Below are 16,520 nucleotides of genomic sequence, written 5' to 3'. Positions count from 1 at the left end.
GCCACACTGGTCCTTTTCGTCAATGCACACAGGATGAGCAGGCCTTCCAGACACAGGCCAGTTTCTGGGACAGGGTTGCCACATGACCAGAGAAGGCAGTGGGCTGTCAAGGCCTACTGATGGGACTTCCTCAGCTTCCTCCTGGCTGCTCTAGAGGCGGCATAGACTCTGTGCTTCTACAAGCTGCTCTTGTACTTGTACCAAGGCAGAAGAGAACTCTGCTTCAGCAGAGCTCTCAGAAGAGCTGATGTGGGGAGTTGGAGGAAAGCGGAACATTGACTTTGTACAGAGGACCTGACTAGTTTGGGTTGATGGGTTCAGGTCCACTGTGCTGGCCGTTCTTGTTTGTACAACTGATGTGTTGCCATCTTGATGGGAATGAGATACCTGAGCTCTTAGTCACCTTAATAGTAACTACTCTGAACTTTTTCTCACATTTCTTCTCCTGAAGTCATACTCCTTTAAAGGAAATCAGATTTCCATGCTGCTCTCTCAGAAATGTATTCAGAGAAATGTACTCAAATAAAATGTTTTAAGATTCTTCCCTGTGTGCTTTTTTTTTTTTTTTTTTTTTTTTTAAGCCTCCACTCACTACTTCTGCGAACTTGGGAGGATACTAAGTCTCTCTGAGATTTAGTTTCCTGTCCTGTAAAATGGAAAAATGTAGAATAGGTATGCAAATGTAGGCATACTGCTTACACAGGGGTGCATGTGAAGAGGATCAAATCAAAATATAAATATAGTGCTCAGCATAGTGCCTGTTTCATTGGAATCTCTCAGTAAATGGCAGCTGCAAATGACAGTGAGAGCCAGAACATCCCAAGTTCCCAAGAGGTCAGTACAAAGACCAAAACCTAGCCAGTTGCTATATGCTGGCCAGATATCCAGGAGCTCCTTGGAAACTTTGATAATCCCAGTACAAGCACTGGGAAAATTGGTGTCCTCTATCCCACTAGAATTTCCTGTAGCCCATGATTACTGGCTTTTAGTCTGGCTTAAACATTGGATGTTATCTTGTGCATCTGTCTCAGATTTTTGTTTTGTTTTGGGCTGCACAGATGCAGAGCACCAAGAAAATCAGATAGGATTTTCCCAGCATTCTGTATGACCAAGCTGGGAGACCAGGAGCAGACTTAGTGTTCGAAAAACATGGCAAGAAAACTAGCCAGATGGCTAGAGTATAGAGAAGGTCCTCCTCCCTCTGTTCCCTTTCCCTGGAAACTGATAGACACCTTCCGAAGGCCATAAGTCTTGACTATACTGAGAGCAAAATAAACGTATTTAATAATTGTCATGGAAGGCCCTGGGATGTCTCACCCTCAATCTTGGGGACACAGAGGTATTTTAAATTTCTGCCAGAGGCAGAGCTTACATCAAAGAAGGGTAAGAACATGAGTTAGCATATTCCTTTGGTTCACCTGAAAGCCACAATCTGACTTTACAACCAGAGAGCCTGGAGCACAGAGCAGAACAGTGGGCACCCAGTTTTCCAGTTCCAAGCCATTTGTACACCCATATTCCTTGAATCCTGAATTGTTTATCCCATATTTATTTCCCTAGAGGGTTCAGACCCCCTTATTGTGTAATACATTGTATTACATGTGACTTCATTGGATTTTGTGTTTCTCAGAAGAATTTACAACTTCAGGATATTAAATACTTTCAGGGGCAAAACACTATACTACTTTGTAGGCACATTTTAAGAAGACCATCCATGAACTGTTCTGAAATGGTTAACAAAGGGGAATTTATAAGGTGAAATTGAAACTGCCACATGGATTTTTACATCATAAATAATTTATTTTCCAAAGTAAACATTCAAATAAAAATAAATAACTTAATTCATAAATTAATCAAAAAATTAAAATCTTCTATTGTCTTTTCAAATGCACCATTTGCTGTCAGTCACTTCATGAGCCTCTGCTGGATGAAGAATGCCTGAATCATTGGCTGGTCCAGAGGTGCATACTGGGACATCTTCAGCTTTGGAAGTCATCTGCAAGTCTGGTAATGTAGGAGAAGTTCCGGAAGAGTTCACTTTGGACTACCGTCCAGGCACAGCTGCTAAACTCCTTGGCCTTCAGGTACCTCAGGATCCTCCAATAGTAGCTCTTCAGACGCAGGGTGGTCATGGAGTTTCCCCAGTGTATGTTTCCCTCTCCCAGTTTCTCCTCCAGAGCTGTTTCCAGGAGGTCCATCTGCTGATGGAGTCCAACAAGGAGGTCCTTGACAATGGTCTCATTCCAGCCAGGGTTAGAGAAGCCTCTTGTGAAAAGAGCATAGATGTTCTGCAGCATCTCATAGGTGACAAAGGCAGCATGCTCCTTCTGGAACTGTTCTGGATGTTTGATCTCCTCAGGGATCTTGAAGTCCATCGTGTCATTGAGGCAGTCTTCAGGCCTCCCATTCAACTGCATCAGGAGCTCCTGGCATTTCAAAATGCTGTTGCTCTGTTGGAGTGCAAGCAGTTTGTGACTGAAAGATAGAGTTGTGGTGGAGAAGCACAACAGGAGAGCGATTTGGAGGAAGCACCTGTTGTTCATGATGAAAACCAGAACAGTGTTGCCTGCAATCTATGCAAGGTCGCAAAGGCTCCAGAGGTCTGCAGAGTGGATGTCTTTCCTCCATGGGTAGGCCCATTTATATGAGGTGGTCCTCTCTGTTTCAGAGGAATTTCCCACTTTCAGTTCTCTCTTTCAGTTTTCCTATGTCATTTTATTTCTCAGTACATTTTTAAGAGTTTCTAAAACTCCTTTTATTTACACTCCTGATTACTTTACATAGTGTGTGTACAAACTCTGTATAAACTGTTTTACATGACATAATGCATCTGTGTATAAAGATTTACAAACTGAGAATTTCTAATGTTTGATAACTTTCAGTAATTTCTCAAGTAAATTGGAGAAAGGGAATTGAAAGGAAACAAAGAAAAGGATATGAGATCAAAACAATCCCCAAATAACCATGAAGCATTAACTGAAAAGCCAGTCATAGAACAGAAGCTGGATTGGGATTTTGCCCATTGCAATCGTAAGTTCACGTGAGAGGGTTTCAGTGAGTTCTGAGTATAATGGAATGGGGCAGGTAAGAGAAAGTTTCAAATCACTGGGCCTAAAATAGTGATGTATCTTCCGTTTTGTTAGCTGGAATCCTTGCTCTTGAAGTTGTTAGCCACCCTGTGAGTGGTCTGACTGCCCTGAAACTACTGTACTAGAAGGAAGCACAAATTAGCTTATGAGGAGACACCATGTGTAACTTGGCAATAGAGTTTACAAGTTTAAGCAATGGAATCCTTTTAACTTGCAATATCATCACTAGAAATTTACCTATGGCTGTATATGCAGAAATGTGTGCATCTGTGTGTGTGTGTGTCTGTGTTTGTGTGTATGTGTATAGGTGTGTATAAAACACACATACAATATCTATAAATGCCCATTGCATCAATGTCAAAATAAAAATACAAATATCCATAAGGAGATAACTAGTTCAGGGATACCACAGTACAGACAAAATGGAATGTTATTGACCCACTGAAAAGGAAGCTCAGCTTATATGGACCTATGTCACAAAAATGTATAATAAATGAGCATGACACCTTTAAATTTATAATATATATAATTTACAATATTGTATAACATATATAATATAGTACTTATTAAAATATCATATATAATAAATAATTATCTGAAGTATATAATCACAATATCATATATAATATACATTACTTAAATATTACATATGTGTTATATTACATGTGATATATATTATAGTATATTATATTTTCATAATTATTACATACTATATAATACATTATATATAAAATAATGGAAGTGGTAATATCATTTGTCTCATAAATCAACTGAAAGAAACACACAAATATATATATACATATATATATATACATGCATATTATCATTTTCTCCAGGTACATTCACTCAAATATTAATAGTCACTTACAGTGACAGTGCTGACGGGGGTAAGAATGTGGCTTGAAAGAAAAATCTTTCCTTTTTCACTTTTTTAATTTAGAAATATTTGTATTTTTAGTATACAACTTTTTATTGGTATGCTATAATTACACATAAGAGTGGGATTCGTTTGCCATATTCATACGTGCTCCCAAAATAATTGGATCCATCTCATTCCCCAGCACCTTCCCTTTCCTTCCCCTCCCTTCCCCATGATCCAAACTGCATATGGGTTTTCTCCAGGAAAAGGAGAAAAAGAGCTAATAGGCATCTTCATCATTCAGTACACTTTACTTGAGAAACATTAAAAAGTGTTACTTTGTTTAATATATTCCTTGTTTTTCCACATTTAGTTTTTTCCACAACAAACACACATTATTGGTATGATTAGAAAATACGATTATAGGAGGAGTGACTTCGATGTCTACAGCACACCTAGTAGGGTGACTCTGGTTCACAACATATTATATATGTTAGCACAAAAGGATGCAAACGTCAAGATCACCAAGGCATTTATTCAGGAACAGAATCACACCTGCCATGGTCTCACTCTCCTGGTGGAAAATGAGCCATCAGCCCAAGGGGGAGTCTATGCTTATATAGGTTACAATGAGAGGTGACTTAACTAACGAGCTTGTCAGTTTGGGGCACTTAGGAATTTGGGGTATGTTTTACTGGGTGAGATGGGGGGGTCTAGGATCAGTGGTCAGTTTGGGCACTCAGGAAACAGATTTGTGAGAATGTGGAAATTTGTTTTTCCTGGGCAATAGTTTTACTTGGAGAGAATACAGAGTCTAAGGTTAGTGTTCAGTGCTTATCTCTTTCCCTTCAGGATCCCATTGTACTGTCACTGGGACAAGGTTGATGGGGAAAGGATTAATACTCTGGCTTCCTTTCTAGGGATTGTTCTGCAGGGAAAGAATGTACCGGGCAAGAACCAATGCCCCCATGTGCTACAGTTCTCTTCACTCCCTCTTCCCAGGCCACACTATTTTGGGGTTTCCATATCCAACAAAATATTTTTGTAAAGAATTAGAAGAAAAGAGTTTGGAGATTCCCAACACAAAAACATGGTAATGTTTAAGGAGGTGGGTGAAGGTTGCATGTTAAATGTTCCCTAAATGTCACAGTTAAATGCTTGATCCCCAGGGCGTTGCTAGTTGGAGGTGGTTGAATCCTTGGAAGGTGAAGTCTAATGGGAACTTTTAAGGTTCCTGGTGGTGTGTCCTTGAAGGACATTTTGGGATCCTGGCCTCCTCTTCACTCCCTTTTACTCCCTGGATATAAGGTGATCAGTTTTGACCTATGAAGCTCTCCTGTCACGTTATGCTGCTTTCATCAAGCACTTGAAGCAATAAAACCAGTTAATCATGTACTGGAACCACCAGAACTTTAAAAAAAGTTAATGATCCCTTTCAAAAGTTAATTATCCCCTTTAAAAATTAATTATTTAGAGTCTTAGTGATACGAACAGAAAACTCATAAAAATGAAAATGCTAGTCACCCAGTTAAAATTATTACACACTATAAAATATGTAATGATTAGCACAGTATACAATATAAATGTATACAGTTATAATACCTATGTCAGGGGGTTTCAAGATGGCAGCCTAGAGGGTGGCTGCATTTCATGTTGCTCCAGGACTCAGGATTCAAAAGAGGAGATATTGAGACACTTGGGACCAACTCAAAGCAGCCGGGTGAGTCTCTCCCATTGGGGAGGCGTCCCGGATGGGACAGTGGTCCCGGAACGCAGGAAACTTTGTGAAGTAGAGCTGCCAGTGAGACGCCCCTCCCCCCGCTGGAGCAGTGAACTCGGACAACTAGGAGCGCCGAAAAGGAGGCCGCTCAGCACAGCGCTGGGACTCGGAGCAACCACTGGGGATCCGGCGGCTGCCCAGGGGAGGAGTGGCGAGGAGAACTGTGTGGACTCAGGACACCGGGGCCTGCCCTGAGGAGGAGGAGGAGGAGCGTGGCCACTTGGATTCAGAGAGACTGCACCAGAGCTACAGGCGGTTGCCAGAAGAGAAACTCCGCGGCGAGCTGTTTGGACTCAGAACGACACTTCTGAACCCCGGGGCCTGCCCTGAGGACGAGGAGGAGGAAGAGGAACGCGGCCGCTTGGATTTGGGGTGACTACACCAGAGCTTCAGGCGGTTGCCAGAGGAGAGGCTGCGTGCCGGGCTGTTTGGACTCGGACCACTTCTGAACCCCGGGGCCTGCTCGGAGGAGGAGGAGGAGAAGCGCGGCGGGTCCTTTGGACTCGCAGTGACTGCATTGGCGCTCCAGGCGGCTGCTCAGAGGAGAAGGCGAGTGGTGAGTTGTTTGGACTTAAAGGGACAGCGCCTGAACACAGGGGGGCTGCCTGGAGAGGAAGCGTGGTGGGTCGCTTGGTCTTGAGTGGCCACACCAAGAGCTCCGGGCGGTTGCCCATAGGACCCGTGCAGCGGGTCACGTGGATTCAGAGCCACCCAGAGCGACCACTCCTGAACACTCGGGGGGTTATCTGGAGGAGGAGGAGGAACGGGGAGTGTCACTTCGACTCGGAGTGATTGATTGCCCAGGGCTACGGGTGGTTGGTGGGAGGTGGAGGCACGCAGTGAGTTTCTTGGACTCTTAGTGACCGCACCGGAATACTGGGCAGCTGTCTGGAGGAAGAGACGTGTGGCGGGTCTCTGGGACTCAGAGAGATTGTACGGGGCCCCAGGTGGCTGCTCAGAGGAGGGGCCGCATAGCCAGGAAATTAGGGGCAGAGCAGGGTCCCAGGATCTAGGAGGCTTCTGGGTGGAAGAGCCGCACAGAGACAGGCTTAGGGCGGAGCAAAGGTTCCAGGCCTGAGGGCATATTCTCTGAGGAGGGGCAGCCTAAGGAGATTCATCTGCGAAGGGTGAGGCTCCCAGGCCCAGGAGGTAGGGCCGGGCCCCTGAGAACTTTGCAGAGGAAGGCAGCCCAGCCCAGGCAGTAGCTGTAAATTGAGGGGAACCTCTAGGAGGGTACTGACCAGCGAGACCTCCCCACCGGGTGAGTCTTCCCTGCTGGGTGAGGTTTCCCCACAAGGACGGTAAAACCAGAGACTCAGGCCCAAACAGGCCTTGCCTCAGCCCGCAGCCTAGGTCCCCTTTGGATGACTATTGGTCAACAAGTGGAGGCACCTCTGCCCACTAGCAGGGATTATACCCCTCCTGAAGGCCACCACTCCTAGAGAGGCAGCTTCCTTGTGGAGCTCCGCATTATCAACTTCCTCCAAGACTTCAGCCTACTGAAGGCTAAGGGGGGATATATATAGAAATCTTCAGGGACATTGTAAGTCAATAGAGGAAATCTGCAATATCTCAGCGGTCAACTGATACCTGAACAATATGAGAAAACAAGGAAAGAAAATGCTGCAAACAAATCTAGATGTTACATCAATAAAACCCAATGACAGCATGGCAGAAGAAATGACAGAAAAGGAGTTCAGAATGTACATAATTAAAATGATCAGAGAGGCAACCGATGAGATGAAAGAGCAAATGCAAGCATTGATTGATCGCACCAATCGACAGTTAAAAGAGCAAATACAGGAAGCAAAAGATCATTTCAATAAAGAGTTAGAGATATTGAAAAAAAACCAAACAGAAATCCTTGACATGAAAGAAACAATAAACCAAATTAAGAACTCCATAGAAAGCATATCCAATAGGATAGAACACCTGGAAGACAGAACCTCAGACAAAATATTTAACCTTGAAAACAAAGTTGAACAAACAGAGAAGATGGTAAGAAATCATGAACAGAATCTACAAGAACTATGGGATATCATGAAAAGGCCAAATTTAAGAATTATTGGGATTGAGGAAGGCCTAGAGAAACAAGCCAAAGGAATGAAAAATTTATTCAATGAAATAATATCAGAAAATTTCCCAAATCTGAAGAATGAAATGGAAAATCAAGTTCAAGAGGCTTATAGGACTCCAAATACACAAAATTACAACAGACCCACACCAAGGCACATTATAATGAAAATACCTAACATACAAAATAAGGACAGAATTTTAAAAGCTGTGAGAGAAAAGAACCAAATTACATTCAGGGGGAAACCAATACGGATATCAGCAGACTTTTCAATCCAGACCCTAAAAGCTAGAAGGGCCTGGAACAACATTTTTCAAGCCCTGAAAGAAAATGGATGCCAACCAAGAATCTTATACCCAGCAAAACTTACCTTCAAATTTGACGATGAAATAAAATCCTTCCATGATAAACAAAAGCTAAAAGAATTTACAAAAAGAAAGCCAGCATTACAAAACATTCTCAGCAAAATATTCCATGAGGAAGAGATGAAAAACAAAGCAGCAAATCAGCAAAGGGAGGAATTATCCTAAAGGAATTGTCAAATAAAGGAGGAAACAAGTTGTGTCAAAGAAATAAATAAATAGAATTTAAAAAATGAACCAAATGACCGGGAAACCAAATCATATCTCTATAATAACCCTGAATGTTAATGGCCTGAATTCATCAATCAAAAGACATAGACTGGCAGATTGGATTAAAAAGAAAGATCCAACAATATGTTGCCTGCAAGAGACTCACCTCATAGAAAAAGATACCCATAGACTAAAGGTGAAAGGATGGGGGAAAACATACCATGCGCATGGACTCAGCAAAAAAGCTGGAGTATCCATCCTCATTTCCGATAGGGTGGACTTCAAGCCAAAGTTAGTCAGAAGGGATAAAGAAGGTTATTTCATACTGCTTAAGGGAAGCATAAATCAGCAAGATATAACAGTCATAAACATCTATGCCCCAAACAGTGGCTCATCCATGTACGTCAAACAAATCCTTCTCAATTTCAGAAACCAAATAGACCATAACACAATAATACTAGGTGATTTTAACACGCCTCTCTCACCACTGGACAGATCTTCCAGACAAAAATTGAACAAAGAAACCATAGATCTCAATAACACAATCAATAATTTAGACTTAACGGACATTTATAGAATATACCATCCAACCAAGAGCGAATACACTTTCTTCTCAGCAGCACATGGATCCTTCTCTAAAATAGACCATATATTATGCCACAAAGCTAATGTTAGCAAATACAAGAAGATAGAGACACTACCATGTATTCTATCAGATCATAATGGATTGAAGTTAGAAATAAATGAAAGAGTAAAACACAGAAACTATTCCAACATCTGGAGATTAAACAATATGCTATTATATGATGAATGGATAACAGAAGATATTAGGAAGGAAATTAAAAAATTCTTAGAGGTAAATGAGAACAAAGAAACATCATATCAAAATCTCTGGGACACTATGAAAGCAGTACTTAGAGGGAAATTTATTTCATGGAGCGCATTTAATAAAAGAAGTAAAACTCAACAAATAAACGACTTAACACTGCAGCTCAAAGTCCTAGAAAAAGAAGAACAGACCAACACCAAAAGTAGTAGAAGACAGGAAATAGTTAAACTCAGAGCCGAAATCAATGAAATTGAAACAAAAGAAACAATACAAAAAATTGACAAAATAAATAGTTGGTTCTTCGAAAAAATAAACAAAATTGATAAACCTTTAGCCACACTAACAAAGAGAAGACGAGAGAAAACCCAAATCACTAAAATTCGGAATGAACAAGGAAATATCACAACAGACAGGATTGAAATACAAAACATAATTAGAAGCTATTTTGAAAATCTATACTCCAACAAAATAGAAAATTTTGAAGACATCAACAGGTTTCTAGAGACATATGAATTGCCTAAACTGAACGAGGAGGACATAAACAATTTAAATAGACCAATTTCAAGTACTGAAATAGAAGAAGTCATCAAAAGCCTACCAACAAAGAAAAGTCCGGGACCAGATGGGTTCTCAGCCGAGTTCTACAAAACCTTTAAAGAAGAGCTCATTCCAATACTTCTCAAGGTATTCCATAAAATAGAAGAGGAGGGAACCCTCCCAAACTCATTCTATGAAGCCAATATCACACTGATACCTAAACCAGACAGAGACTCATCAAGGAAAGAAAATTTCAGACCAATATCCTTAATGAACATCGACGCAAAAATTCTCAACAAAATTTTAGCAAATCGCATACAAAAACATATTAAAAAGATAGTGCACCATGATCAAGTGGGCTTCATCCCAGGTATGCAAGGTTGGTTCAACATCAGGAAATCAATAAACGTAATTCACCATATTAATAGACTTAAAGTCAAGAATCACATGATTATTTCAATAGATGCAGAAAAAGCATTTGATAAAATACAGCACCCCTTCATGCTCAAAACACTAGAAAAAATAGGGATAGTGGGAACATTCCTTAACATTGTAAAGGCCATCTATGCTAAGCCCATGGCTAATATCATTCTAAATGGTGAAAAACTGAAAGCATTCCCCCTAAAAACTGGAACAAGGCAGGGATGCCCTCTTTCACCACTTCTATTCAACATCGTTCTTGAGACTCTGGCCAGAGCAATTAGACAAACCAAAGAAATTAAAGGGATACGAATTGGAAAAGAAGAACTCAAACTATCCCTGTTCGCTGATGACATGATTATATATTTAGAGGAACCTGGAAATTCCACCAGAAAACTCTTACAACTCATAAGTGAATTCAGTAAAGTAGCAGGTTACAAGATCAATGCCCATAAATCCAACGCATTTTTATACATAAGTGATGAATCTTCAGAAAGAGAAATTAGGAAAACTACCCCATTCACTATAGCCTCGAAAAAAATAAAATACTTGGGAATCAATCTCACAAAAGAGGTGAAAGACCTCTACAATGAGAACTATACAACACTAAAGAAAGAAATTAAAGAACACCTTAGAAGATGGAAAGATCTTCCATGTTCTTGGATAGGAAGAATTAATATTGTCAAAATGGCCATACTACCTAAAGTGCTATACAAATTCAATGCAATTCCAATTAAAATCCCAATGACGTACCTTACAGAAATAGAGCAAGCAATCATGAAATTCATCTGGAAGAATAAGAAACCCAGAATAGCTAAAGCAATCCTTAGCAGGAAGAGTGAAACAGGGGGTATTGCAATACCAGATCTTCAACTCTACTACAAAGCAATAGTAACAAAAACGGCATGGTATTGGTACCAAAATAGAAAGGTAGATCAATGGTACAGAATAGAGGACACGGACACAAACCCAAATAAATACAATTTTCTCATACTAGACAAAGGTGCCAAAAATATGCAATGGAGAAAAGATAGCCTCTTCAACAAATGGTGCTGGGAGAATTGGAAATCCATATGCAACAGAATGAAACTAAACCCATATCTCTCACCATGCACGAAACTAAACTCAAAATGGATTAAGGACCTCGGAATCAGACCAGAGACCCTGCATCTTATAGAAGAAAAAGTAGGTCCAAATCTTCACCTTATTGGTCTAGGATCAGACTTCCTTAACAGGACTCCCATAGCACAAGAAATAAAAGCTAGAATCAACCACTGGGATAGATTCAAACTAAAAAGCTTTCTCTCAGCAAAGGAAACTATCAGCAATGCGAAGAAAGAGCCTACAGAGTGGGAGAATATCTTTGCCAATCATACTTCAGATAGAGCACTAATCTCCAGAATCTATAAAGAACTCAAAAAACTCTACACGAAGAATACAAATAACCCAATCAACAAATGGGCTAAGGAAATGAATAGACACTTCACAGAAGAAGATCTACAGGCAATCAACAAACATATGGAAAAATGTTCAACATCTCTAGTAATAAGAGAAATGCAAATCAAAACTACCCTAAGATTCCATCTCACCCCAATTAGAATGGCGATTATCAAGAATACAAGCAACAACAGGTGTTGGCGAGGATGTGGGGAGAAAGGTACACTCTTACATTGCTGGTGGGGCTGCAAATTAGTGCAGCCACTCTGGAAAGCAGTGTGGAGATTCCTTAGAAAACTCGGAATGGACCCTCCATTTGACCCAGCTATCCCACTCCTTGGCCTATACCCAAAGGACTTAAAATCAGCATACTACAGAGATACAGCCACATCAATGTTCATAGCTGCTCAATTCACAATAGCCAGACTGTGGAACCAACCTAGATGCCCTTCAATTGATGAGTGGATAAAGAAACTGTGGTATATATATGCAATGGAATATTACTCAGCCATAAAGAATGATAAAATTATGGCATTTGCCGGCAAATGGATGAAATTGGAGAATATCATGCTAAGTGAGATAAGCCAATCTCAAAAAGCCAAGGGACGAATGATATCGCTAATAAGTGGAGGATGACACATAATGGGGGGGAGGGAAGGGTTAGTGTTAGGGTTAGAGTTAGGGTTAGGGAGGGGGGCAAGAATGGAGGAAGGAAGGACTGTATAGAGGGTAAAGAGGGGTGGGAGGGGTGGGGGGAAGGGAAAAAATAACAGAATGAATCAAACAACATTACTCTATGTAAATTTATGATTACACAAATGGTCTGCCTTTACGCCATGTACAAACAGAGAAACAACATGTATCCCATTTGTTTACAATAAAAAATAAATAAATAAAAAAAAAAAAATAATACCTATGTCAATAAAAAGCCCAAATATTTGTTTATATTGAACAGGATATAAGATGTTATGTGAAACACAGGTATATAAGAATGTAGAGAGAAGAATTTATAAAATGAATTATATCAACATTTTAATACTCATTTATTTTGTCTGATTTTGAACCTAAAAGGTGATTTCCCCTTTTTTCTTTGTGTAGTTTTTTCCAATATTCTATGGACAAACATGTGTTCCTTTGTAATAGACTAATCTACACGAAAGAGGAAAAATCAAGTCCCAGATTTCAGGTATTCTGCCTCTTCTGTGGGTTTCATAATCACATTTTGGCCTTTGCATGGCAGCTCATGGCAGAAGCTTACATATTTCTTGAGTTCTAGGACAAAGTATTTTCTAAAACAATGAGTTTTTTAAAAAGTAAAGTCATCTTGCAGCTGTTTCCCTTGTGAATGTCTGGTTATGTCAGTGACTGAGTAATTTCTTCAGGTGTCTCCTTTCTGCCAAGCACCTTAGGATAAGCATGGAATCTTCCATGGCTCACAACACAAAGACCAATGCAAGGCGTTTCAGAACTCAGTCCACTCTACTGAGAGGGAGATCAGTCCCAGGAGTCTGGTGGTTAGGGCATGCCTTCAGAATGACTTGGGAGCTCATTTCAAGTTGACCTTTCCTGGTGCAGCAGTGGGTCTCCTCCTCATGCCACATCCAGCAGCCTCTGATCCTCCCAACCTGAAATGGCCATCAGTGTTCATCACATAGTAAGATAAAAGCCACAGAAGTGGCAGTAGTAGTGATTGTTTTTGTAGTATTGTTACTACTTTTTGAGAACTTACTCTGCTCTGTTCTCTGAATAATCCTCACAATAAACATTTTGAGGGACACATTAGTCCATTTTTTGTTAACTGTAGAAAAATTCCTGAGATAGGCAACATTTTAAAGAAAAGACATTTAGGTTTATTTATTTATTTTTTTGGCAGTTCTAGAGGTTTAAAGTTCAAGATTGGGCAGCTGCATTGGTTTCACCAACTCACTCTAAAGGTCAAATACAGTGTAATTCCAGATGACTTAATAATGTAATTGTGGTGTACAAGTCACTTGTAACTCTGGTAGAAAGAGTAAAACTGAAAAGTATTAAAAATAACTACAACTAGAAAAATTTGTTTATGGATTCACAATACAAAAAATATAACATCAAAAACACACATTGTAGCAGGAGAACTAAAGATGTATTGCTTTCTATCAATCAAATTAAGTTATCAGCTTAAAATAGACTATTGCAGCTATAAGATATTATATGTAAGCCTCATGGTTTCCACAAAGCAAAGCCTTATGTATACAAAGTATTAAGAGAAAGAAATGAAATCATGCCTTTAAAAAATCATCAAATCACTGAAGGAGATAATAATACAGGAAGAAAGGAATGCAGAAACTACAAAGATAAACAAGATGGACTAAGACTTTGGCTACAGTAACTAAGAAGAAAAGAGAGAAGGCTCAAAATAAATAAAATCAGGAATAAAAGAGGATACATTACAACTGATACCACAGAAATACCAAGGAACATTAGAGACTGCTATGAACAATAGTTTAATAAATTGGGTAATCAGAAAGATGGATAAATGACTATTAATACATACACTGGGAAGATTAAATTGTGAAAAATAGAAAGTGTGAACAGACAAATAATAACAAAAGGGATTCTGATCAGTAATCAAAAAGTACAGAGCAACAAAAGTTCAGGATTTCACTGGGAAACTGTACCAAAAATTAAGAATGTCAGAAGAAGAAATATGATCAGTCACCAAACCTCTGGAAAAATGTTCAACATCTCCAGCAATTAGAGAAATGGAAATTAAAACTACACTAAGATTCCATCTCATGCCAATCAGAATGGCAATTAACAAGAATAAAAGTAACAATAAATGTTGGTGATGATGTGGGGAAAAAGGTTCACTCATACATTGCTGACGGGACTGCGACTTGGTGGAAAGCAGTCTGGAGATTCCTCAGAACACTTGGAATGAAACTACCATTTGACCCAGTTATGCCACTCTTTGATATATATCCAAAGAACATAAAATAAGCCTACTCAGTGATTTAGCCACATCAATGTTTATAGCAGCTCAATTCATAATAGCTAAGCTATGGAACCAACCGACGTGCCCTTAAGCTGATGAATGGGATAAAGAAAATGTGGTATATGTACACAGTGGAATGTTACTCAGCTACAAAGAAGAATGAAGTTGTGACATTTTTAGGCAAATGGATAGGGTTTGAGACTACTATGCTAAGTATAAGCCAGTCCAAAGAAACCAAAGACTGTATAAGGAGGGAGTACGCAGCCAAGATCTGTGTTCCACTGGTTCAGACACATTCTGTTCCTTTGTTCTTTACCACATCCTCCAAGTCTTGTCAGAGTTCTTTAGCTAGACTGGTTGCAACTGAAGAGTTTAAATCCTATTCACCACAGATCCAGACATCCATAGGCCACTGTAAAGGGGCTGTGCCCAACTCCAGCTAATGTCAGGGTTCAGAATATGCTCCCCCCAAATGGAACACCTTGAAAACTTAGAAAACCACAGAAGTAAGAAAGTCATTCTTTTCTTTTCTTTTTTTTTAATGCTCTGGTCATAAAATTTTTCTCTGAAAATCCTCCCCTAAATGTGTGTCATAAGACATGCAATTGGCATCCTGCCCTGTGTCCAGAGAACAGGCATGAAATCAGAGACACCCAGAAGAATCTGAGCAAAAGGCCTTGGTGAGCCCCCAGTTTGTTACCATTAGATCAGACCCCCACTGGGACAATCATCCTGCCACAGGCTGTACCCCCTTCATCTTTCCTAAGCATCAAAGATTGTTTACCTGGATCTTCTCATCTTCATTTCGGAAGCTTCCTGTGTCTTGCAAACTTTGTCTAAATACACTGGTTTTACTTTTCTCTTGTTGATCTGTCTTTTATTACAGGAGTATCATCCTTGATCCTCACAACTGCTGAACAAAAGACTGCTATTTCTTCTCCCTCTCTATATACAAAGATCACCACAAGGTCTTCCAGGCAGTACCCCAGGTTTTACACTGGAAGGTAGTTTTCATGGTAAATTTCAGATTTGCCCATGCAAATCAACACTCATCAGACAAATGGGAATTGCCTTTGCCCTAAAGACAGAAGTATGTGTAGAACCAGATGCTGATAGCAAAGGGCTGTTCTGTTTGTGTAGCTAGATGGCTTATAACAGTCATTTGAACTTCAGAACACAAATCATTTTTAGTTTGATAAGTACTTTGTTATTATCCAATTAATCTGCTTAAACCTCTGAATTTTACCTTTTAGATGTCTGAGTTGGGCACAGGGGTATCATTGATGACATTATCCTCCCATAGAACCCAATTTTACAAAATCTGGTCACCTCCTGGTACCATAAAGGACTATAATTCCAGTATACCATACACACACTGCACACACACACACACACACACACACACACACACACATTTATTCATCTGTAAATATTATTCTTAACTGTTCTAGAAAACAAACTTTTATCCCTGATCCTAGCATTCATTTTTCACTCCGTCTTTGACATACAGTCTTCTCCCTCAGACCTCTGAATCTCTGTACTTGTTCCAAGTTTTACTAGATGGTCTTTGGCTAAAAAGTTTTTCCTGAATGGGATTGCTTTTGGATTCATTCACAGCAAAAGCTTCTGATTGCTGGTAAGTAACCTATTCTCTGTTCCTCTCCTCTTGGAGCACATTTCTGCAGTTCTGTGTGGTCATACTTCACTGAGCCACAAGACCAGAATTGATGTAGACCTTGTCTTTTCTGTCCACCATTTTCTTACTGAGTCTACATTGCTCCTCAGTCTGCCAATAATCCTGGGAGGAATCCAGGTCTTATTCAGCTGCTTGTGAGTGTAGACATACTAATTTCAAGATAACAGTATTTTCCCAGTTCCTCTTGCCTCACAAGGTGGCTATCACAACTAGTAACACCCTCTGCTCTTAGATGACACAGTGTCCTCAGCCC

The 16,520-nt window shown here is 40.0% G+C and overlaps 1 protein-coding gene across 1 annotated transcript; it reads right to left on the bottom strand.

Annotated features, from left to right (window-relative positions):
• Positions 1-1,979: 1,979 nt before the first annotated feature.
• Positions 1,980-2,543, bottom strand: LOC306644953 (interferon beta-like; the record flags this gene model as incomplete). The annotated part of the gene is made up of 1 exon (XM_079112184.1): positions 1,980-2,543. The coding sequence occupies one exon, from the start codon at positions 2,541-2,543 to the stop codon at positions 1,980-1,982; it is 564 nt and encodes a 187-aa protein (XP_078968310.1).
• Positions 2,544-16,520: the final 13,977 nt, after the last annotated feature.

Source organism: Sciurus vulgaris (assembly GCF_902686455.1).
Source record: "Sciurus vulgaris genome assembly, chromosome: 15".
NCBI classification, from domain to species: domain Eukaryota; kingdom Metazoa; phylum Chordata; class Mammalia; order Rodentia; family Sciuridae; genus Sciurus; species Sciurus vulgaris.
This window is presented reverse-complemented; position numbering and strand designations above follow the sequence as displayed.